This window comes from Mauremys reevesii, linkage group 1, assembly GCF_016161935.1.
Source record: "Mauremys reevesii isolate NIE-2019 linkage group 1, ASM1616193v1, whole genome shotgun sequence".
NCBI lineage: Eukaryota > Metazoa > Chordata > Testudines > Geoemydidae > Mauremys > Mauremys reevesii.
The window spans coordinates 50,662,936-50,686,863 of record NC_052623.1 but is presented as its reverse complement, the minus strand read 5'-3'; the positions used below and the strand labels follow the sequence as shown (position 1 = coordinate 50,686,863).

Below are 23,928 nucleotides of genomic sequence, written 5' to 3'. Positions count from 1 at the left end.
TTTTCCAACCAGTTTTGCACCCACCTTATAGTAGCTCCATCTAGGTTGTATTTCCCTACGTGAGGCAGTATCAAAAGCCTTACTAAAGTTAAGATATACCACATCTACTGCATCTCTATCTACAAGGCTTGTTACCTGTAAAAGAAAGCTATCAGGTTGGTTTGACACAATTTGTTCTTGACACATCCATGCTGTTATTTATCACCTTATTATCTCCCAGGTGTTTGCAAACTGATTGCTTAATTATTTGCTCTATTACCTTGTTATTGCCCAGGGAAGTACAGTCACAAAATGGCCGATTCTATGTGTTTTCACCCCCACGCCAGCTCCTTCACTGACAAGTTTCCAAACCCAAACCCCGTGAGCAGGTGTCTAGATTTCATGGGGTTAGGCGGGGCCTGAGGCCCAGAGATTGCCCCTTCCACGCCACGTCCCAATGGGATGGAGATGTCAGAGGGAAACTGCCTGTTCGCCACAGCGGAGAGTAGCTCCAGCCTGCGCTCCCTTAGCAGCGTGGCTGCAGCGGAACCGTGAGGTCGGGGCTGCCCTTGTCCGATGCGGAAACCCCCACGGGGCAGTTCCGCCGCGCGGAGGGGGCTCCCCTTGGGAGCAGCGGCTGGGCCCGGCGAAGGGGAACACGCGACCCCCGGGCCCTTGCTGGATCAGGCGGGAGCGGGAGGGAAGGTGCCGGGCGGCCTGGGGCGCGCTGCGGCGCTGGCAGGTGCTGGACAGGGCAGCCCGAGCTGCTGTCTCATGCCCGCCGGGGCACAGAGCCGCGGGGAGGCGGGGCCAGGGCGAGTGGCACTGGGGGTGAGCAATCACCGCGCTCTGTGAGCCAGGCACCGTGAGCCGGGACCCAATGAGCGGGGTCCGGGTTTGACGTGTCAATGTTTGGGAGCAGCCTGGCGCAGCAGCTGCCCGGGACGCGCGAGTCCCTGCTGCTGCCTGGGCCGGAGCTCTGCGGGTGCCGGCCGGCGGGGGATTCGCGGCCGCCAGCGGCGGGCACTGCAGAGGAGGTGAGGGCGCTGCCGGGGTGTGGGGCGGCGGGGACGGCATCTCTCCTGTTCCCCCAGCCAGCACACTGCACCCAACACTCACAGCGCGGGCAGGCACACGCTGAGCTGCACCCCCCCTCCCCCCGACCCCGCGCGTGGGGAGAGGCGCTCTGAGCCTGCAGCGGCGCCGCGCGTGGGGAGAGGCGCTCTGAGCCTGCAGCACCCCCGGCCCCCGCGCGTGGGGAGAGGCGCTCTGAGCCTGCAGCACCCCCGGCCCCCGCGCGTGGGGAGACGCGCTCTGAGCCTGCAGCCCCCCCCCCCGACCCCGCGCGTGGGGAGACGCGCTCGGAGCCTGCAGCCCCCCCCCCCGACCCCGCGCGTGGGGAGACGCGCTCTGAGCCTGCAGCACCCCCTCCCCCTTTGAGCCTGCAGCGCACACACCCCCCAGACCCCGCGCGCAGGGAAACGTGCTCTGAGCCTGCAGCACCCTACAGCCCGTACAGGGGGAGACACACTGGGACTGGAACTCCCCTAGAACCTGCACAGGAACAGGCACCTAGAGGCACACACAACACACACACACGGGGAGAGACAGACAACACCCACCCTGCCATTCAGGCACACTATAGGGGAGCTTAAGGTTGAACTGGATCTGCTCACCCCAGTTAAAAGCCCACCTGCCCTGTCTTCACTGCTATTTTAACTTGGGGTTAGCTAAGTAAGAACACACTTTTTTTTTGCCGTGTAGACTAGCGCACACAGCCACTGAGGCATACTAGAGATAGCGACACACATGTTATCAGACCAAGATGTGCTACACAGACATTCAGATGTACTCTGATACCTGAATGCTTAGATACACACACACATGAATTTTTGCTTACATTGAAAATAGTTTGTTTGTTTTTTGGCGGGGGGGGAGGGAGGGGGCGATGTCACACGACAGACAGTGATCTCGCTACTGCTGCCTGTAATTTTGGTCATTTTGCACATCTGGACTTTGAATAACTGGGCTATATCTTGGAGCAGCTGAATAAACACCCCCAAAGAGGGTACATTTTATTTGGGGAGGGAAGATGCCTGCCTTTGGATTCTCTAAAACGGTGTGATACACGAGTTTTAAAGTCTTTTACTGATTAACTACTTTTAGAATTTTAAAATACATGTTTTTAAGAAACTACTGAACATGGCAAAACATAAACAAGGAGAACAATAGTGAGGAGAAAAAGACATCACCAACTTTAAGACATTCAGTTCTTTTTAACTAGTTAAATTGTTGACCTGTTAAAATAGAAACTGAATTAAATGTGCAACTCATTTGTGACTCTGATTTTTAGCAATATAAATTACACAATAGCAATCTAAAACCAAGCTTGATTCAAAATAGTGTGTAAGCTCCTCCCTAACTGGCAGAGAATTACCAGCTGACACTTCCTTTCTCTCTGTAGTGTGCAAAAGCCCTCACCTGAATTTTAGAGTATATTGAAACACTAGTACTTGTGATCCTTTCATATCGGACAGCTAATGCATGCTCTTTCTTTCTGAACAGAGAACTGAAGGGCAATCCAGACATGAGGAAGGTTTTGTTAGTGGAACCTGTCATCATCATTTACACTTTTGCCTACTTCTTGACCGTACCGCTGATTCAGCAGTATATTTATCGGAGGCTATGGGAAGAAGGAAGCAACTCCAGTTTAATAGAAAATAACAATACTTACTGTGAACTAAACAAAAGTAACCCAGCCTATATCAAACAGAAGGTAAGGAGGGGGAGAGGGGGAAGTAGGAATAAAACCATGTAACAAAGGAAAATTTGCAGTGAGTACTAGATAAATATTTAATTAACAGTGACTTAATTTTTATAAAATTATGATTTCATTAATATTTATATGGTACCATAGGTGTGTATAGTGTTTACAAAGAATCAACTCAGCAAGATGCTGAGGACATTGAGTTCCCTCTGAAGTCATTAGGAGTTGAGAGTGCATATTATTTTAGAGCAGTGGTTCACAACCTATTTACCATTGTGGGCTGCATATGCAGCTCTCTGTGTTATGTGGGTCGCATCTACAGAACATATATACTACCTGTATGGCCCTGAGGATGTGCCGCAACTGTATGCTGATTGGGATGCAGGTTGAGAACCACTCCCTTACAGGGTTTGGCCCAAAAAAAAGATATTGCCCTTATGCTGAGAAGTATAGAAACTAGGGCCCCGATCCTGCAAAAATGTATGCATGTGTTTAACTTTATACAGTGTGATTAGTACCTTTGACTTCAGTGGGACTACTCCATGTGTCAAGTTAAACATGTATGTCAGTCTTTGCAGGACCACGGCCTTGGTTAGATAAATATAGCATTATACAGGGAGAGATGACATCAGACAGGGATGGGGGACCAGAAGGAGGAAATTAAAGAGAATTTTAAAATGTGTATTTAACTGAACTGATCTTTCAACAGCTTTGAAGATCTCTGATTTCTCATTCATGCCAATGGTGACATTCATTTCCTGTATTGTCAGAATATAAGGATGGCAACTCTTCATTTGATTATTAATGATCCTTTTAAAAATATTTAAAGCATACTTTAATAGTATTTGTATGATTTACTCTTCTTTTAATTAGATACTGATTAGAATCCCCTGTTACACCACCGCTTCCTTTACATTTAGGGGAAAGTGGTTGTTGGCATGGATTTGTGAGTTATGAAAAAGGCATGTGTTAATAAGAGACCATCAGCTGACATCATTCCGAAACCAGACAAAGGGATTGTTGTAAAACTCTACGTAGCACTTGAAGTGAGGGATTTTGCCCAGTCCTAGATCTGAATCTCTGGGATGCTACCATAAAATTACTAATTAGGTATTCTGCACTGCCCCTTCTCAAGAGTGGAGCATCCAGTCTACCTAGCCCACTTGCCATATATAACAAGGGCATGCTTGTCAGTGCCATATGTGGACTCCATTGAACTTGCTCAGAGGAATAGCTCAGACTTTTTGCCATGACAATGAGTTCTTCCTCATTTGTCAGGAGACTAGTCAGCTAAGGGAAACTTAGAAGAGGGTAAAGTGAATTATTTTTTTTTGTTCGGACTGACAGATCAGCCAACATAGGTCATTTATGACTCCCATTAATCCCCTTTAGTATTGATTACTTGGCTTCTACCTCCCAAATACTATCCTATGGGAGTCAGAGTCCAGTAGAAGCATAAACAGCTCTTCCTGGCTGACCCAAACTACGGAGTTTTAATTAAATAGCAAGAAAGCAGCTGTGCAAGATCCACAGCTGCAATTGGGAAGAGACCCCAGCAGCTTTCTGGTGATTAGGAGTAGGAGGCACCTTTTAGCAATCTGTTAATCAATGTCAAGATGTTAGTAGGCACTGATCACACTAGCTCCCCAGCATGTAATTGAACACAAATAAACTAAGAAAATCTGAGGCTGGGCTGCTGGGACCTTACTCACCTCTCTTCCAGCATCATACAGCAGCAGAGCTAGCTATTGAATTGGAATAACTTTTAGAGCACAGGAGGAGGAGACCTTGTGAACTCTCCACCCCTCAAGGCTGCAAAGCTGTTCTTTTTGGAGGGAAAGAGAAGCAGCCATTGCAAGTCAATTTGACCTTTTATTAGCTTGCCCTGAAACAGAACTCAGGGCCGCCTGAGGTTCTTGTGAAGTGGTAGTCTGTGGATGCTTTTGGCTAGATCGAGGTTTTTTGGCCCAGATTGAAAAGGGATTTATGTTCTACTGTGATCCACAATCCACCTGCTCAGCTACAGCCTAACACTGTAGGCACCTAATCTCACTCAGCACCTAAATTTTCACTGTAAAACTGCCCTAGCTGTCAAAGTTTGTGCCTCTGGGCATGTACATTGTTCCTGCAGGGAGGTGACCTGACACCTGTCTCATGCCTAAGCCCCACTGTGATCCTCAAACCAGGTGAAAATAGGTGTTCCCCTGCCTAGCTTGCCTGCTGGGCCCAATTCAGCAAGCATGCCTAACTCTTCACAAAATGACCAAGAGGAGGAGACCTCCCTTTATAACCTTTAGCTCAGTGGTTAGGCTACTCACCCCAGATACAGGAGACCGTGTTTCAATTCCTCCCTCTGCCTTGTGAGAAGAAGGGATTTGAATAGGGACTTCTCTGGGGAAAGCTCTAACCCCTGGGCAACAGAATTTTCTGAGGTGGGTCTCTCTTGCTGAAGCCATTCCACTTTGTATTAAACAATTAAATATTAATGGGGCTAGGCAGGGAGTGAGACTGTGCTGGCTTTTATGGATCCTACCTCTCCTCATAAATTGTATAGGGAACTTAGGTACCTAGCTCAGGGTTTGTGAATTCCAGTGATTTTTCAAGGTTTGTGAATCTAGGCTTTTTCTCTTAATAGTATTTGTACATCACCCACAACAGGTATTTTCATCCAGTATTAGCTCTTACTGCATGCTGTGTTTTAGGTAGATGAATTTTGGCATATTGTGATACTGTCTCAGGGTGTCCAGAACCAGAGGTCACCGTGTTACCCCCTGCCTCAGTAAGAGACAGATTTGCTGTTTTTCAATTCTCTGGCACTTATGGTCAGTTAGCCACCCAAACAAACTCCTCAGAACTTTTCCAGCCCTTACTTTGCCTGCAAGTTTAAGTCTTGGTGAATCCCAGTCCCTGAACCTCCCACAAGCATCCTCCCTCCTCCCCACCCCCCGTAGTGTTCAGCCACTGTTACTGGACACTCTCAGTAATTACCAGGTAAGCTGCCCCTAAAGAGATAGTGTACACACAGCTGGGTGGTTACAACTCAGGATCAGGTCCTTTATAGCAACACAGCACTGTAAATGTTTATTAACAAAGAACAGAGATTCACAGATTCAAATGAGTATTGAGAGAGACTAAGGGAAACAAAAATGGTTACAAATAAAACAAAACTATAACACACTTTCCAGAGATAAAAACTTAACAGGCTACAACCCTTCTCTAAAGTAGTTTCTCACCCTCAGAAGTCTTTCTGCAGAGCTTGCTGGTTTTCAGTCAATCTAGGATCTATTCCTTCACAAAGCATCCCCTCACTAAGAGTGTTCCTCAGTGAAATGGATAACATGAGTTGTTCTTGCATCCCTATTATAGCCCAGTAGACCTTTGAAAGCATTCCTGCTGTTTGTTCTCCACTGTGCGGGTGCCATACTGTGTACACATCCCTCCTGCCACCTGTCAACCTGTCTTTCCTGTTGACGTTACATGCAAGTGTAGCTTCTATTGTTTTATGACAGTCTGTCCTCCTGGAAGAAACTTCTTTCTCCCTTTGTTTGGTTACTGATGGGTGAAAGTAACTTAAAGGACTTACCGGTACGCCAGAGTCCTGTGGAGGGGGAGGGGCCTCAACCAGAAGAGGTGGGGCCTTTAAATCCTGGGGCTTTTAAATCAGGATTTAAAGGGCTTGGGGATTCGGCTGAAGCTAGGAGCTGGGCCCTTTAAATCACCCCCGGAGCTACCAGCTGCAGAGGCGGCTGGGAGCCCTGGGATTTGGGTTGGGATTTAAGCTGTGCAGCCAAATGCTTGTATTTGTTGTGTATATTAGTATTGGAGAGATCCCCTCATCCAGGGGGCAGAAAAGGACTGCCTCTGCCATGGTCAAACACACCCTCCCGCCAGCTACTGTGAGTGAAATTAACAAGGATGCCTGAGGGCTGAACCACTCAAGGAACACCTGAGTTTAAACTATTCTTATGTAGAGGGCAGGCTTCTCCCTCCCTCAGGCAGTCTCCTTTTCTTACCGGTCCTCCGTACCGGCTTACTTTCACCTCTGGTTACAGACTTTAAAGCATATTATCAGTACATATACACAGTTCTTCATATAGTATTAATGCATACACTTCACAATGATATTAATGGCCAGTGTGTCATTGGCATTCATTTCATACCTCACACAACATTCTTATGGATAACTACTGTCACAGCAATGTGTTAGGTGCAGTGAGTTTGTCAGGTCTGATTGGAGTTGCTGACAGTGAGCCCTTTGCCAGTTGGTATTGAGGGGTTCTCAGTGTCACGTGTAGACTATGTTTACATTACAGACCTCACAGTGGCACAGGTGTACTGCTGCCGCTGCACCGCTATAAGGTCTTCTGTGTAGTAGCTCTGTGCCGACGGTAGAGAGCTCTCCCGTTAATATAATTAAACCACCCCCAACGAGCGGCAGTATCTATGTCGGCGGGGGAGCATTTCCTGCTGACACGATGCTGTCTGCACTGGTGTGTCTGTTGGTGAAACTTATGTCAGATAGGGGTGTGTGTTTTTTCACATCTCTGAACGACAAAAGTTTTACCAACAAAAATACTAGTGTAGACATAGCCATATGCTGTCATGTTGTTTTCATTATTGCAACTACAAAACCCATAAATGATGAAAAATCTGCCAGCTGCAGATTTCTGATCTGGAAATTTAGTTAAACTTCATAAAAAATTAGTTTGATTTTTTTTTTGTGCAGTTGACATTTGCTGGAAAGCCCTGAAATTCAAGCTTTTTTTCAAAACATGACAGTACATGCTTAGAAAAATAAAACTTTTCCCCTACATGCAAAGCATTGAAAAAAGCACTTATTAGCCATGAGTCAGCTGAATTTCAAATGGCTTCTTGCAACAAGATTATTGTGAATTTACTTTTTCACACAGTTGCTCACTGCAATTATTTGACATAAAGGATGCATAATAAATAACTAGTTTTACATTCAAAGTGTTTGGATAACTCTTTTCAGGGCAATGGGTCTCCAGTAAGCAGGATCTTGTCCTGCAGAACTTTTCTGTTGCCCATGCTTTGCCAATTTCCAGTTCCCATTATTTCATCACTACAGGCCTCAGGTAGCTGTAAGCTCTGAAATAATCACGAATTTGTCTGTCTGCCTGTGTTTTACACCACACTTATCACCATAGCATCTGAGCATGAAATTCTTGCCCCACTCATGTAAATTCCAAAATCCCCATTAGCTTCAATGGGGCCAGGATTCCACACTGAGGGTACGTCTACACTACGGGACTATTCCGAATTTGCATAAACCGGTTTTGTAAAACAGATTTTATAAAATCGAGTGTGCGCGGCCACACTAAACACATTAAATCGGTGGTGTGCGTCCACGGTCCGAGGCTAGCGTCGATTTCTGGAGCATTGCACTGTGGGTAGCTACTCGGTAGCTATCCCATAGTTCCCGCAGCCTCCCCCGCCTCCCCTCCCCCGCCCCTTTGAATTTCCGGGTTGAGAAATTCATTGTCGCGGGTGGTTCTGGGTAAATGTCGTCAGTCACTCCTTCCCCAAAGCAACGGCAGACAAGCATTTCATGCCTTTTTTCCCTGGATTGCCCTGGAAGATGCCATAGCATGGCAATCATGGAGCCTGTTTAGCCTTTTGTGACTGTCACCGTATGTGTACTAGATGCCGCTCACAGAGGCGATTCAGCAGCGCTACACAGCAGCATGCTTTTGCTTTTGCATGATAGCAGGGATGGTTATCAGCCATATTGCACCATCTACCATACCATAAATTGGTAATAAGATGATTGTGGCTACCAGTCCTTTTGCACTGTTCCATTTGCTGCTGTCATAAGTGCCCCTGGCTGCTCTTAGCCAGGGGCGCAAAAGCCAAAATTGGGAATGACTCCCTGAGTCAATCCCTCCTTTTTGGTATCTAAAAATAGAATCAGTCCTGCCTAGAATATGGGCAAGTGTACTAGAGAACCACTGTATCATAGAACCAAAGAGCACAGCTGCTCTGTGTCAGATCCTGCAGAAATTATGAGCTGTATTCTATTCACAGGGGGTGCTCCTGCAACAACCCCACCTGTTGATTCCGTTCTTCCCTCAGCCTTCCTGGGCTACCGTAGCATTGTCCCCCCACTTGTGTGACGAAGTAATAAAGAATGCAGGAATAAGACACATGATTTGTTAGTGAGATATGAGTGGAAGGCAGCCTCCAGCTGCTATGATAGTCCAGACAGGACAGTAAGGAGTGTGTAGGAGAGGAGCCCAGCATCCCTCTGCTAGTTCAGGGGCACTTGAATCTTTTCTTTACACATGAAGGGTGGGGGCTGATGGAGCTCAGCCCCCTGTTTCTATGACGATGATGGTTATCAGCCATATTGCACCGTCTACCATGAAAAATTAGGACCAGGCGCCCTTGATCGACCTAACAGATGCTGGTCATCATGGTTACCAGTCCTTTTGCACTGCCCCTTTTGCCAATAGGCTGATGATGAGGACGGGTACCAGTCGTATTGCACCATCAGCCACCCATGGCGGGGCGAAGCAAGGATGTTGGGGTTCAGTGCTGCAGCATCGGGTCTATCTGCAGCATTCAGTAAAGATAGGGTGATGTTAAAGAGTCAAGAGAGGATTGTTTTCCCTTTCACTTCTGGGGGTGGGTGGGGGGGTGCGTAAATTGCCGAGCTATGCCCTGACCCACCGCGGACACTGTGTTTGACCCTAGAAGCATTTGGAGCTCAGCCAAGAATGCAAATACTTTTCGGAGACTGCAGGAACTGTGGGATAGCTTGAGTCCTCCAGTCCATGAGCGTCCATTTGATTCTTGGGCTTTCCGTTACGTTTGTCACGCAGCAGTGCGCTGAGCCCCTGCTATGGCATCTGTCTGGAGATTTTTTAAAAATGATTTTGAATTTCGTCTTCTGTAACGGAGCGCTGATAGAACAGATTTGCCTGCCCTTACAGCGATCACATCCGCATGGTCCATGCGGGAGCTCTTTCTTTATTTTGATTTTTAACTGCATCGCCACCCGTGCTGATCGGAGCTCCACGCTGGGCAAACAGGAAATATTCAAAAGTTCGCGGGGCTTTTCCTGTCTACCTGGCCACTGCATCCGAGCTCAGATTGCTGTCCAGAGCGGTCAGTGGTGCACTGTGGGATAGCTCCCGGAGGCCAATACCGTCGATCAGCGTCCACACTAACCATAATCCGATATGTTAATACCGATGCTAGCGTTACTCCTCTCGTTAATGAGGAGTACAGAAACCGGTTTAAAGAGCCATTAAAATCGATATATGGTGCCTCCTAGTGTGGACGGTTGTGGCGTTAAATCGGTTTTACGCTCGTAAAACCGATTTAAACGCCTAGTGTAGACCAGGCCTGAGAGAGAATTCTATCTGCAAGTGGGTGAAAACAGTAGGCTGAGAAATTTAAACTCCAGACACTTTGCTGAGATTATATTTGCACCAGGTATTCTGGATTTTCCTGGGAGTCCAAGATACTAGTGACTTTTATACACAGATGCCCTACATTTTGCTGCGGTGTTCCTCAAATTCTGTTTCTGTCAGCCTCTCAGAAAGAGACAAATTATCCTCTCTATTCATATTGTGTAGTTCCTTTGTTTGTAGGGTTGAGAGGGGCTTTTCAATCTCAACAGTGTCAGGGCAAAATGAGAAAGTAAATTTAAGACAATAGGAGAGCATTTGGGGTCTGTAAAGTTATATAATATTTAGTCAAAGATAGATAAGGCCTTTGCGGCACTTGGATTCATTATCTCATAGGCTTTGGGGAAATATATTCATTTTATAATTAATTGAAAAGAGGTTCAGAATTCACTGGAATGAAACCTGGTGCTTTCTGATTGCTGGATTGAACAAAATCTCTTTTAACTGAGCTCAGAGGAGTTATATTGAAACATTATTTATCATACAGTGCATGCAGTATCCTTTGCTAGTATGTAACATTCTTTAATTATACCAGCCACTATCAATTTGTCCTGTCTTGGTCATTGTTCAGCCTCAGGCACAACATTCCTCACTTAACTTAATCCTTATTTAAATCAAGGGATTCTTCATTTTCATCCATTTCATTTGTATTCTAGGATTTTTTGTTCTGTATAATCAGAGTGTAGTGGATTTGCAGATTAAGAAAATAGGGCCAGATTCTCTGCTGCTCTAAATCTGCGTAGCTCCATTGATTTCAATGGAGTTGTGTTGGTTTGAATGAGCTGAAGAGTTGGCCCATAGTTTATGTTCATTTTCATTTACTTTATCAATGCCTGAACTGTTCATTGATAGTGTTCATGCATTCTAAATGTGGCATGTGTCCCCCCACTCCCCTTGAACTAGATCAGATGGTGCAAGCCAGGGTCATTCCAATGAAATTAATGGAGATGGGTGATTTACAGGAGTTGAGCATCTCGCCTCCTGTTTTGCGTGTGTTGGACTTTCTCCTCCAAAATTCACACACACATGCCATTTTTCTCTTCTTGTTTAATGTTATTAAGGGTGTTGGGTTTTTAGCTATCATATCTGTATGAGTTTTAGACTGTTTTATGGTATGGGTTATTCAGCACCCTGAGCATTCCTGTGTGGGATGGGGTGGGACAATATGGTAAAGTAGAGTTTTATTACCGATGTATTGGCATTTCTATGATGCTCATCACTGTGGTGTGCCAGCTGTAGTATTGGAGTGCCAGCTTTAGTAAAGAAACATTGAATACAACATGGAACATCCTACGGTTCTGTTTGCTTCTTAACTGTACAAAAAGTGATACCAATGAATCAATTTTTTTGTTGTCTTCACAACTGCAATTAATCCTTGTCCCACAAGATGCCTCTGCTTGTTCGTTATGCCCATTTGTCTGCAGGCTATTGCTTCCCTTCCCATTGCTGCTGTCTCTGCAGAGCAAGTAGTTTCCCTTCTCATGCTTTCTCTCCCCTCTCCTCCCCCCCGCCCCGGATTAATTACTTTCTTTCCTGACACTACTCTCCTTTCATGATGCTTGTCTTTCCTTTGCACCACTGCACTCTGTAGACAGGGCCCTTCCCTCTTTTTGTGTTGATCAGGTTGCTTCCTTTCTCAGTGTCTAGGCCAGGGGTTCTCACAAGAAATTTTTTGGTGGCCACTCTGACAGTTTTTCCTAAAATACTTCATTAACTTTAGGAAAAACCAATAAATATGCATATATCCATGTCCAGATCATTGTAATTTATTTATGTAGGGAGGTTTTCAGACTCAATAGTAAAAATAATGTACAGTTCTTTACTGGACCTAAACAGAATACAAACAAAATAAGGTGCTTTGCATGTCCTTGTCTCTTTTTTTGTTTGTTTTTTTGGTTGCTATTTTTTTTTTGACTTGGTAGCTAGTAAGTGTGCTCCTGTGAACACTGATATTTGTAGGTTTGTTAATATTGCTTTTTATAGCAGACTTACTCAACCCGGGCAATCTGGGGTCAAATTAAGCTGTGAATGGAGAGTTGGGTAGGGAAGCAGTGGGGGCTGGGGGCAATGGAGGGCTAGGGGAGGCAGTGTGGGCCATGGGCGATGAGGGAGAGTGTGAGCGGGGGGCCGAAGCCCCGGGGTCGATGGATGGAGCCCAAAGCCCTGCGGCCGGAACCTGAAGCCCCATGGCTGGAGCCTGCAGCCCAATGTCCCAGCACTGAAGCTGGAAGCCTGAGCCCCACTGCCCCTGGGAAAGGGGGAACTCAGACTGGCTGCCTACTCTTCTGGTGTTTGTGGCTTTAGAGGGGGGCGACCCCTACTGGTGGTCCCGGGGAAGGGGTGAATGCTTCCCCCCGCCAATCAGTGCCCAGGAGGCTGTGGCTGCAAGAAAAATCCTGGGTGGCCGCATGTGCCCACACTGGCCACATTTGAGAAACACTGCTATGCCGTATCTTGTTCCCTGTTCGCAAATAGAAACTGGATGAAAGCAGAAGAAAACTCACTTATCTGGCCCAAAACCTATCAGGAGGAGTTGTTAGGGACCAAAGGATCATCCTCCATTTTGACCTGATTCCAGCTTCAGGCTGTCAGATCCCCAGGGTGGCAGCAGTGCAGGCAGGAAGGCCATGACAATATGACTTCTGAGGCAGCTGTGCTGCCATAAGGGTATGGGATAAGGGAGGCAAGAGAATAGTGTAAGGGGGCTTGCCCTTCATGTGAACATCTGAGCCTCCCATGGTTGCCTCAAGGTCTACTCAATTTTCTTCAGGATCTTAGAACACCCTGGGTGGGCGTGGAGGGCTATGCCTCCTGCCCACCCTGCAAGTAAACAAAGTCCAGCACCACCACTTCATGATACCTCGGAAGCTCCAAGTGAACTTCCAGAGTGACTTTAGTCCTTTTACATTAGTTTTGGTTCTGCTTGATAGCATGACATGGGGATTTGTGCACAGAGAACCACTTTCCTTCCTACCGCTGCTCTCTAGGCTGATCGAGTTACTTCTTTTTCAGCTGCTGGAGTGGCTGCCCTTTGGTATTGCCTGTGTAACTAAACACAAACCAAGATCTGAATTTGCTAGCAACCAGCGTCAAGTGCAAAATAATCATCAAACCATTGATTTATATTATTACTGTTTTTCTTTAACTTTTCTTTAATTCTTTTCACTTACTATCATTAGTCGCAAACGTGCCATTAATTTATGTCCATCAAGTGTGTTTTATTTTTAAACTTTTATTAAATTGAATGAAAAGAACTCAGAAGTTCTTCCTCCACTCTTGCATCTATTTCAGGGGTCAGCAACTTTTCAGAAGTGCTGTGCCGAATCATCTTTTATTCACTCTAATTTAAGGTTTCGCATGCCAGTAATACATTTTAATGTTTTTAGAAGGTCTCTTTTTTTTAGAAGTCTTCAATATATAACAAAACTATTGTTGTATGTAAAGTAAACAAGGTTTTTAAAATGCTTAAGAAGCTTCACTTAAAATTAAATTAAAATGCAGAGCCCCCTGGACTGGTGGCCAGGACCTGGGCAGTATGAGTGCCACTGAAAATCAGCTCACATGCCGCCTTCGGCACTCGTGCCATAGCACAAATAACATTAAAAAATTATGCTTTATTTCTGGTCTGAATTTGTGTAGCTTCAACTTCCAGCCCCTGGATTCTGTTATACCATAACATTTTGTTCAGAGTTATGAACATTTCAGAGTTATGAACAACCTCCATTCCTGAGGTGTTGGTAACTCTGAGGTTCTACTGTATTTCCTTTATGTGCATTATTATTTATTGATGTAGCACTATCAATATGCATGACACTTTACAGATGAGTAAAATATCATGGGCTCTGTAATAATCCCATTCAGGGCCAGATTCTGATCCCCCTTATCTGCATTAAATTGCATGTTTCAATACGTGTGGAGTAAGGTGCTGCTCCCTGTGAGTGGGAACCAGCATCTGGCCATAAAATAGTAGTAGTTTTATCACCGACTTCAGAGAGGGTACGTCTACACTACGGGATTATTCCAATTTTACATAAACCGGTTTAGTAAAACAGATTGTATAAAATTGAGTGCACGCAGCCACACTAAGCACATTAATTCGGTGGTGTGCGTCCACGGTCCGACGCTAGCATCGATTTCTGGAGCGTTGCACTGTGGGTAGCTATTCCGTAGCTATCCCATAGTTCCCGCAGTCTCCCCCACCCCTTGGAATTCTGGGTTGAAATCCCAGTGCCTGATGGGGCAAAAATCATTGTCGCGGGTGGTTCTGGGTAAATGTCGTCAGTCACTCCTTCCTCTGGGAAAGCAACGGCAGACAATCATTTTGCGCCCTTTTTCCCTGGATTGCCCTGGCAGACGCCATAGCATGGCAACCATGGAGCCTGTTTTGCCTTTTGTCACTGTCATCGTATGTGTACTAGATGCCGCTGACAGAGGCGATTCAGCAGTGCTATACAGCAGCATGCTTTTGCTTTTGCATGATAGCAGAGATGGTTATCAGCCATTCTGTACCATCTGCTTCCATTGTAAATTGACAATGAGATGATGGTTACCAGTCCTTCTGTACTGTACTCTCTGCTGCTCTCATGGGTGCCCCTGGCTGAGGTTGGCCGGGGGCGCAAAAGATAAAAATGGGAATGACTCCCCGAGTCAATCCCTCCTTTTTGGTATTTAAAAATAGAATCAGTCCTGCCTAGAGTATGGGGCAAGTGTACTAGAGAACCAGTGTATCAGGGAATCAGAGAGCACAGCCACTCTGTGTCAGATCCCGCATAAATGATGAGCTGTATGCCATTCACAGGGGGTGCCCCTGCAACAGCCCCACCTGTTGCTTCCCTCCTCCCCCAGCCTTCCTGGGCTACCATTGCAGTGTCCCTCCATTTGTGTGATGAAGTAATAAAGAATGCAGGAATAAGAAACAGTGACTTGTTAGTGAGATAAAATGAGGGGAAGGCAGCCTCCAGCTGCTATGATAGTCCAGACAGGACATTAAGTAGTGTGGGGAAGAGGAGCCCAGCATGCTGCTGCTATGATAGTCCAGGCAGAACAGAATCTTTTCCTTACACACGAAGGGTGGGGGCTGATGGAGCTCAGCCCCCTGTTGCTATGATGAAGATGGTTACCAGCCGTTCTGTACCATCTACTGGGAATGACCAGGAGTTTTTTACCCAGGCGCCCCCGGCTGACCTCACCTGAGGCCAGCCAGGAGCACTCACGGCCTGAAGATGAGGACGGATACCAGTCCTTCTGCACTGCACCATCTGATGATGATGATGATGATGGATATCAGTCATATTGCACCATCTGCCACCAGTGAGGGGGAAAGAGGATACTGCAATTGACTGCCGCAGCATCGCGTCTACCAGCAGCATTCAGTAGACATAGGGTGACATTTAAAAGAGTCAAGAGACAATTGTTTTCCCTTTTACTTCTGGGGGTGGGTGGGGGTAAATTGACGAGCTATGCCCTGAACCACCTCGGACAATGTGTTTGACCCTACAGGCATTGGGAGCTCAGCCAAGAATGCAAATGCTTTTCGGAGACTGCAGGAACTGTGGGATAGCTTGAGTCTTCAGTCCCCCCTCCCTCCCTCCATAAGCGTCCATTTGATTCTTTGGCTTTCCGTTACGCTTGTCACGCAGCAGTGTGCTGAGTCCCTGCTGTGGCCTCTGTCTGGAGATTTTTTAAAAATGCTTTGAAATTTCGTCTTCTGTAACGGAGCTCTGATAGAACAGATTTGTCTGCCCATACAGCGATCACATCCGTATGGTCCATGCTGGAGCTCTTTTTGGATTTGGATTTGGGACTGCACCGCCACCCGTGCTGATCGGAGCTCCACGCTGGGCAAACAGGAAATGATATTCAAAAGTTCGCGGGGCTTTTCCTATCTACCTGGCCACTGCATCCGAGTTCAGATTGCTGTCCAGAGCGGTCACAGTGGTGCACTGTGGGATACCACCCGGAGGCCAATACCGTTGATTTGCGGCCACACTAACCCTAATCCGATATGGTAATACCGATATTAGCGCTACTCCTCTCGTTAGGGAGGAGTACAGAAACCGGTTTAAAGAGCCCTTTATATCGATATAAAGGGCCTCTTAGTGTGGATGGGTGCGGCGTTAAATCGGTTTAACGGGCCTAAAATCGGTTTAAACACGTAGTGTAGACCAGGCCATAGAGCAGAAGCAGACCAATGCCCCTTTGCTGAAGGGCTCACAGCATAGGGGCCTGAACTTACAAATGCGTGCTCACAACAGTAGTCTTGTTGGCCCTCATTGCGACTACTCATCAAATAAGGACTACTTGCCTGAATGAGAGTGTTCAGGATCATGTCCTAAGTTAAAATACAACAAGAAAGAGTGACAATATTGAGGGAAGGGAGAGAGAGGACAAAGGTTACATCAGTAGAATTTTTTGGATATGTAACTGCTTCATATTTTTTCCCCCCCCTTTGCAGGAAGTCCAAGAAAAGGCCTCTCTTTTTCTCATGCAGTTGGACTTAACCGGCGCAGTTCCCAGCATTTTGGTTGCCATTGTCCTTGTAGCTGATGGGGATCGTCATGGACGCAAAAAATCTTTAGTTCTGCCTTCAGTGGGAGCTTTTATATCAAATGTTTTTCTCGGTGCATTATCATATTTCTCCCTGTCCCTCTCTATTTTATTTGCAGTTGCATTTTTTGGTTCACTGTTTGGAAGCATTGCAACTTTCCTCGGAGGAGCCTTTGCCTTTATAGCTGATCTCTGTAATGAAGAGAAGCAGAAAACGATACGTATAGCTCTGGTTGATTTGATTTTTGGACTTGTATCTGGATTAGCAGGACTGACTTCTGGCTACTTCATAAGAGGATTAGGCTTTCCATGGACATTTGTGGTTGCTTCTCTGCTTCACTTTATTAATATTTTCTATATTACATTTTGTCTGGAGGATACAGTACGTGCACCTGAATTCCAGCAGCATGCATCATTATCTTGTTCTGAAGGCCTTAAAGAAACATTTTCTGGAGTGTACATGCTTTTTAAAACTTCCACTTGTAAAAAACGAACTTTAATCATTGTATTGCTTTTTACATTCATGACGTATTTTTTTACCTGGATGGGTGGGAGTTCTCTTTTTACGTTGTATGAACTGGATGAGCCTCTCTGCTGGAATGAAGTCTACATAGGATATGGAGCAGCTGCATTCACTTCTGTTTCTGTGACCAGTTTTTTAGGAGTATACTTGTTTTCACATTGTCTCAGGGACATCTATATCGTCTTCATCGGGATATTCTCTTGGATTGGAGGAATGGTCATGGCTGCCTTTGCCAAAACTACACTGCTCATGTTTTTAGGTGAGTTCAAAAGCAGGCCCTTTAGCTTCATGAAATATGTGAAAATTGTTATATTCTATATAATTAAGCTAGCTGATCCCTTAAAAAAACCTAAAGATATGTTAAAAACAACAACAAAAAAATAATGTTCAATCAAGTTCATATTGGATTTTAAATGTAAATTCAAAAATGAAAAGTGGGACAAGTGAATGAAAGCACTTCCTTATGGATTTCTCTTTTTAATATCATGTATATACACTAGGTTTATGACTGTTTCTCTGTGCTAAGATAATTTAAGATAATTGTGTCACAATACAATAATAGTTATGATTTGAATCTTCTATCACTTTTACTATTTGGAGCCTTCAGTACATAGAATGCAGTTAGGTCATTTAAAAAAAATTGCAGTTCACCTTTAAATTCTAAAGTGCTGTTATTTGAGTGACTCATGACTAATTATATTGTTTTGCAGTGAGAGTGCCCTCTCTTCTATGTTTTATGCCCATTCCAGTCCTACGGTCCATGTTATCAAAAGTGGTTCTGGCTAGTGAACAAGGTGAGTTGAATTTATTAAAGTAACAGTCATCAGGCATCTTAAAATAAATAGGCTCTAAATTATGAAATGTTTAGAACATACTTGTATGAAGGGGTTCCATTTTTTTGCTTGTACTAGCTTTTTAAAGTAATTTCTTTAATTTCAGGTTATATCTATTATTACACTACTTTATTTCAGTAAAATCCTTGTGACTTTTGTTTCCAAGTTAATATAAACAAGATTAGATGTTAACACCTGGCCAAAATCTCTCCTTTGGGGGAAAACAACCCTAAAAGATTGGTTGGCATTTTGATTAAAAAATAATGATCCCCTGAAAACTTGAAGTGGAGTTAAAAGTAAAGATCTGTTATACAGTTGTGACTTGACAAGTGCTTTTAACAAGTTTTCACATTGAGAGAAAGAAATACATCTTATGTTTAGTTAACCATTACAAATTATATTTAGAATGGTAAAGGGTGAATGGTCAACCTTTGAAACACCTGAAAGGGTGAAAAGAAACAATTAAGGACTCTGATACTGAGTTGTGCACCACTGCCTCATGGCTATAGTAAATTTCCCAAAGGACATAACATTAATTCTTACTTATATAAAACCACGGATGTTTAGATTTTAAAACTAAAAATACTTCGTATAGTGTAGTGCAGAAATGAAGCCTGTTATTCTGCAGTCTTTTCACTGATGTTTAATTTAAAGATGGTAAAGAATGGCTTATTGTTTGAAATATGTATGTACCATATTTTGGCACCTCTAGCGCCGAATGCTCTCACAGAATTTTGAGTAGCCAAACTGATACTTTGTGAAAGTGCCAGCTCATTTATTGCAAAAGAGTTCTCTTGAGCTATTCATATTTATAATATATTTAGCAAAACAAAGATGTTTTTATGTGTACTGGTCTCTAATCATTCACATTGCCAAGAAACTACAAATGTGGAAATATCTTTCTTTAGAATTGCCTATAGTTGAGTGGCTTGATGCAGGAGACAGTTTGCCTTATCGTGATTTACTCAAAGAGCTCATTCTGTTTAGCTCTACAAAGAGACGATTAAGAGGTGACTTGATTACTATCTATTTGGATCTACATGGGGAACAAATATTTAATAATGGGCTCTTCAATCTAACAGAGAAAGGTATAACAGAATCCAGGGGCTGGAAGTTGAAGCTACACAAATTCAGACCAGAAATAAAGCATAATTTTTAACGTTATTTGTGATTAATTATTGGAATAATTTACCAAGGGTCATGGTGGCTTCTCCATCATTGGCAATTTTAAAATCAAGATTGGATGTTTTTCTAAAATATCTGTCCTAGGAATTATTTGTGGAAGTTCTATGGCCTTTGTTATACAGGAGATCAGACTAGTTAATCACAGTGGTCCCTTCTTGCCTTGGAAACTATGAATATGTGAATTTGTGACCTCTTTATGCTTAATTATTATAGTTATTTTATCTGTATAGCACCATGAGCATACATAATGCTGTGCCATGGGCAAGCATGCCAAAAGACGACATTCTTTCCTAAAGAGTATACAGTCTAAAGGGGTAATCCAGATGGAGTATAATACAAAAATGCAGATTGAAGTAATGTAGAATTTTTTATTTCTGGAAATGGAGGAAGAGGATAGAGGCACTGAAGTCTTGCTGGATTAGACCCTTGTTGAACATTAGCTGGAAGCTGTTCAGCATTAAAGGGGTAGCATGAAAGAAACAACAAAGTATGGAAAAGATGGACATAGAGAAAAAGTAGAAGAGGAGAGCAGGAAAAAGGAAGAGATAGTAGGTGGAATTAACCAGAACTTTGCAAGTGAGAATGAGTTGTTTGATTTCGGGTGTTACTGAAAAGATTCAAGAAAGGAGATACAAGGGCAGAGTGGTAGTAAAGATAATCTCCACTGGCAACACGCTCTTGTCACTTTACAATAATAATTGTGAAGGCGGTCCGCCGGTAAAGCATTCTAGCAGCGATGCTGTACAGAAATTGTACGATGTGGAATTGTAACTGTAGTGGATCTTTTGTATTTTTATTAATCCTCTTCTCTGACCAAAGTGAATGACTTTCATTTCAATACTTGCAGAGCTCCATATTATTATCCAGATATTTTTATTTTAACAGGTGCTGTGTTTGCTTGCATTGCCTGCTTGGAAGTTATGACTAGTGCCATTTCACTCGCAGTTTTTAATAGTCTCTATGCAGCCACTGTAGCTTGGTTTCCAGGCTTTAGTTTCCTCTTATCAGCTGGTCTTTGTATAATTCCCCTGAGCGTCATGTGGTAAGTATATATCATAAGGGTTTTTTACTAGAGTAGAAATATACTTATGTATGAAATGAAGCCGGGTGGTTTAGTGGATAAATGTTGCCTTTCACCTGTTGGCTCCATATTTAAGTCTAACTTGAGTTTCCTAATGTGGGGCTAAATTCTACCCCTGGCTTCCATTGGTGTGAGTGAGAGCCCTGTTTGAGTGTGTGCATCTGAGGGGAAAAGGCAGCACAAAATGAGGGTAATCAAGGTGTATGAAAGCAGAGAGCTCAGTTTTGTTGTATATTCTCGCCAATGGGAGTTATGGGTCTGATCCAAAGCCCACTGAAGTCAATGGGAGTGTTTCCATCCAGGCCCCTTCGTCTTGATCCTGCAGCATTAAAATCAATAGGATCTTTGATATTGACATTTACTTCACTGAGCATGGGCTCAAGCCCTGTGTGAATAAATCTCCATGCATATCAGAAAAGCCGGGGAAGGACAAACTTATGTAATATTTACCCACACTGTATTTCAGTAATATTCAGGACAAATTACACCTTTCCTTGGTGTTCATGTTATCTAAATTCACTTGCATTCTCTCTATTGTAAACTATGCATTGAGACTTTGAAACATGAATGGAATTGACCAAAAAAAGAGCCATTCTCCCAGTTCACGTATACTCTTAAATTTATAGAAAGTTAAATATTTACTAAGAGGGATAGTGTTATCCTTCCTGAAGTCTTGTACCTTTTCACCTTGTGCCTAAACTTCATTTGCCTTTTGTTCTGGACTAGCTGAGTTTTAAGATCAGGGTAGTGAGACATGAAGAACACTTCAGACTTTGAGTGCCTTTCAACATTTCAAAACCTTGGACCTGATTCACTACTGCATCACTCCAACTTTAGGCCACTCTAATTCCATTGAATTATCCTGGCTTTAAACTGAAGTAATATAACTGTGATTCTGACCCCATAAGTTTAATGGAGTTGGAAGATAAAGAGTCTCATCCTGGAAGTGGAGAGTATTTTAGAAAACAAAGATATTGAGGTGCTCAGATACTCTGTTAATGGGGGCCATATGAGTACCTTAGATATAGAGAGAGATAACTTAATCTATAATTTCCGGCATAACTGGGAAAGCGCCTTTCAAAAAGGCAGTGTTTTCTGTACAAAGGGTTACAGACACATACCAATAAATTAATTCATCTTGGATCCAGGACTATAGAATAGCATGATAGTTATTTCTGAAGGTCATCTCTTCCTTCTCCACTCCAGATTAATGCCTTATCATCTGTGGAATACTGCCCTTAGAATAGCCTCACTCTAACCCTGAGAAACCATCCTTTCTGAGGGTGTCATGCAATAGTATTATCTCAGAGCAGAAACTGCAGCTTGTTCCAATTTGTGCTAAATCAGGCATGGTGGCTTAGTGCTTTTCACAGAGAAACAAAATGGGATTGTCTAACTCATGTTACATAGGGCAAGTATTATCGTTGCTTTATTTATTAAGTCACCTGGACCTTTGTGTGCAGAAAGCCATTGAGTGTGGTGTTGGTGCTGATTCAGCATACTGTACATTACTATCTTGCTAAAAATGTTTCTGTGTCTTATCTCTCTCTTCCAGCTGGCTTATGTGCACCAGTTGGCATGAAGAGGACTTGGCATCGCCTGCATATGAAGAAGTATCCAGTGAAGAGAGTATTGACAGTTGAACAAAGAATTTACCTACCTTGGCTTTCTAGTCTGATGTGCATCGCACAGCCTGTTACATACACACTGATAGGGGAGAGTGTGTGACAGTTGTAGATGAAATCTGGACAGTAGCCCTGCAACAATTACCATAAAACTGCTAGCATTTCCAGTCTTCCTATTTTATACTAGAATGAGTTTAATCCTTATACTTTACTATGCAAATAGGGTGAGAGCGGCGGCTCTTTATCAGTTTTTAAAGTATAGCAAAAATGATTGATATTATATATTTATGAATAAGAATTTAGAATTACTTATTTTTTTACATCCTGTGCTCTTGGATTTACAAATGTCTCTTTCAGAATTAAGAGAAAATAAGTGAGAGTTGTGTTTTGTTCTCTCTCATGTCTTAAAAATATTTAAAGTAGGGCTGTTGATTAGTTACAGTTAACTCACACGATTAACAAAAAAAATTAATTGCAATTAATCGCACTGTTAAACAATAGAATACCAATTGAAATTTATTAAATATTTTGGATGTTTTTCTACATTTTCAAAAATACGGATTTCAATTACAATACAAAATATGAAGTGTACAGTGCTAACTTTATATTGTTTTTTATTACAAATATTTGCACTGTAAAAATGATAAATAGTATTTTCAGTTCACCTCATACAAGTACTGTAGTGTAATCTCTTTGTCATGAAAGTGCAACTTACAAATGTAGGGTTTTTTGTTACGTATCTGCACTCAACAACAAAACAATGTGCCTACAAGTGCACTCATTCCTACTTGTTATTCAGCCAGTCGCTAAGAGAAACAAGTTTGTTTACAGTTACAGGAGATAATGATTCCCACTTCTTAATTACAATGTCACCTGAAAGTGAGAACAGGCATTCATATGGCACTGTTATAACTGGCGTTGCCAGATATTTATGGGCCAGATGCGCTAAAAATTCATGTCCCTTCATGCTTCAACCATCATTCCAGAGGACACGCTTCCATGCTGATGTTGCTCGTTAAAAAAATAATGTATTCATTAAATTTGTGACTGAACTCCTTGGGAGATAAATGTATGTCTTGTGCTCTGTTTTACCTGCATTCTGCCATATATTTCATGTTATAGCAGTCTCAGATGATGACCCAGCACATGTTGTTCATTTTAAGAACACTTTCATTGCAAATTTGACAAAATGCAAAGCAGCACCGATGTGAGGTTTCTAAAGATAGCTACAGCACTCAACCCAAGATTTAGGAATCTGAAGTGCCTTCCAAAATCTGAGAGGAACGAGGTGTGGAGCATGCTTTCAGACGTCTTAAAAGAACAACACTCTGATGCGGAAACTACAGAACCCAAATCACCAAAAAAGAATAACCAACCTTCTGCTGGCAGCATCTGACTCAGATGATGAAAATGAACATGCGTCGGTCCGCACTGCTTTGGATCATTATTGAGCAGGACCCATCATCAGTATGGACGCGTGTCTTCTGGAATGGAGGTTGAAGTATCAAGGGACATATGAATCTTTAGCGCATCTGGCATGTAAATATTTTGCGACACCGGTGACAACAGTGACATGCAAATGTTAGAGAGATTGCACTACAGTACTTGTATTAGTATTGAAAAATACTATTTCTTCTGTTTTTTACAGTGCAAATATTTTTAATAAAAATAAATATAACGTGAGCACTGTACACTTTGTATTCTGTGTTGTAATTGAAATCAATATATTTGAAAATGTGGAAAACATCCAAAAATATTTAAATAAATGGTATTCTTGTATTGTTTAACAGCGTGATTGATTGTGATTAAATTAGGGCTGTCAAGTGATTAAAAAATTAAAAAAAACAGGAGTACTTGTGGCACCTTAAAGACTAACAAATTTATTTAAGCATGAGCTTTTGTGAGCTACAGCTAAAGCTCATGCTTAAATAAATTTGTTAGTCTTTAAGGTGCCAC

General features: G+C 43.3%; 1 protein-coding gene across 3 annotated transcripts; it reads left to right on the top strand.

Moving 5' to 3' along the window:
- The first annotated feature begins 442 nt into the window (after positions 1–442).
- On the top strand, positions 443–22,461 carry SLC46A3 (solute carrier family 46 member 3). 3 transcript variants are annotated; one of them, XM_039520883.1, is made up of 6 exons: positions 443–535; positions 2,545–2,755; positions 16,634–17,507; positions 17,959–18,042; positions 20,152–20,308; positions 21,903–22,461. In XM_039520883.1, the coding sequence occupies exons 2-6, from the start codon at positions 2,567–2,569 to the stop codon at positions 21,988–21,990; spliced, it is 1,392 nt and encodes a 463-aa protein (XP_039376817.1). In that variant the 5' UTR covers positions 443–535; positions 2,545–2,566; the 3' UTR covers positions 21,991–22,461. The 3 variants fall into 3 exon arrangements, with proteins under 3 accessions (XP_039376817.1, XP_039376825.1, XP_039376811.1); XM_039520877.1 differs by lacking the exon at positions 443–535 and adding an exon at positions 717–1,016; XM_039520891.1 differs by lacking the exons at positions 443–535; positions 20,152–20,308 and adding an exon at positions 713–1,016.
- The last annotated feature ends 1,467 nt before the right edge of the window (positions 22,462–23,928 follow it).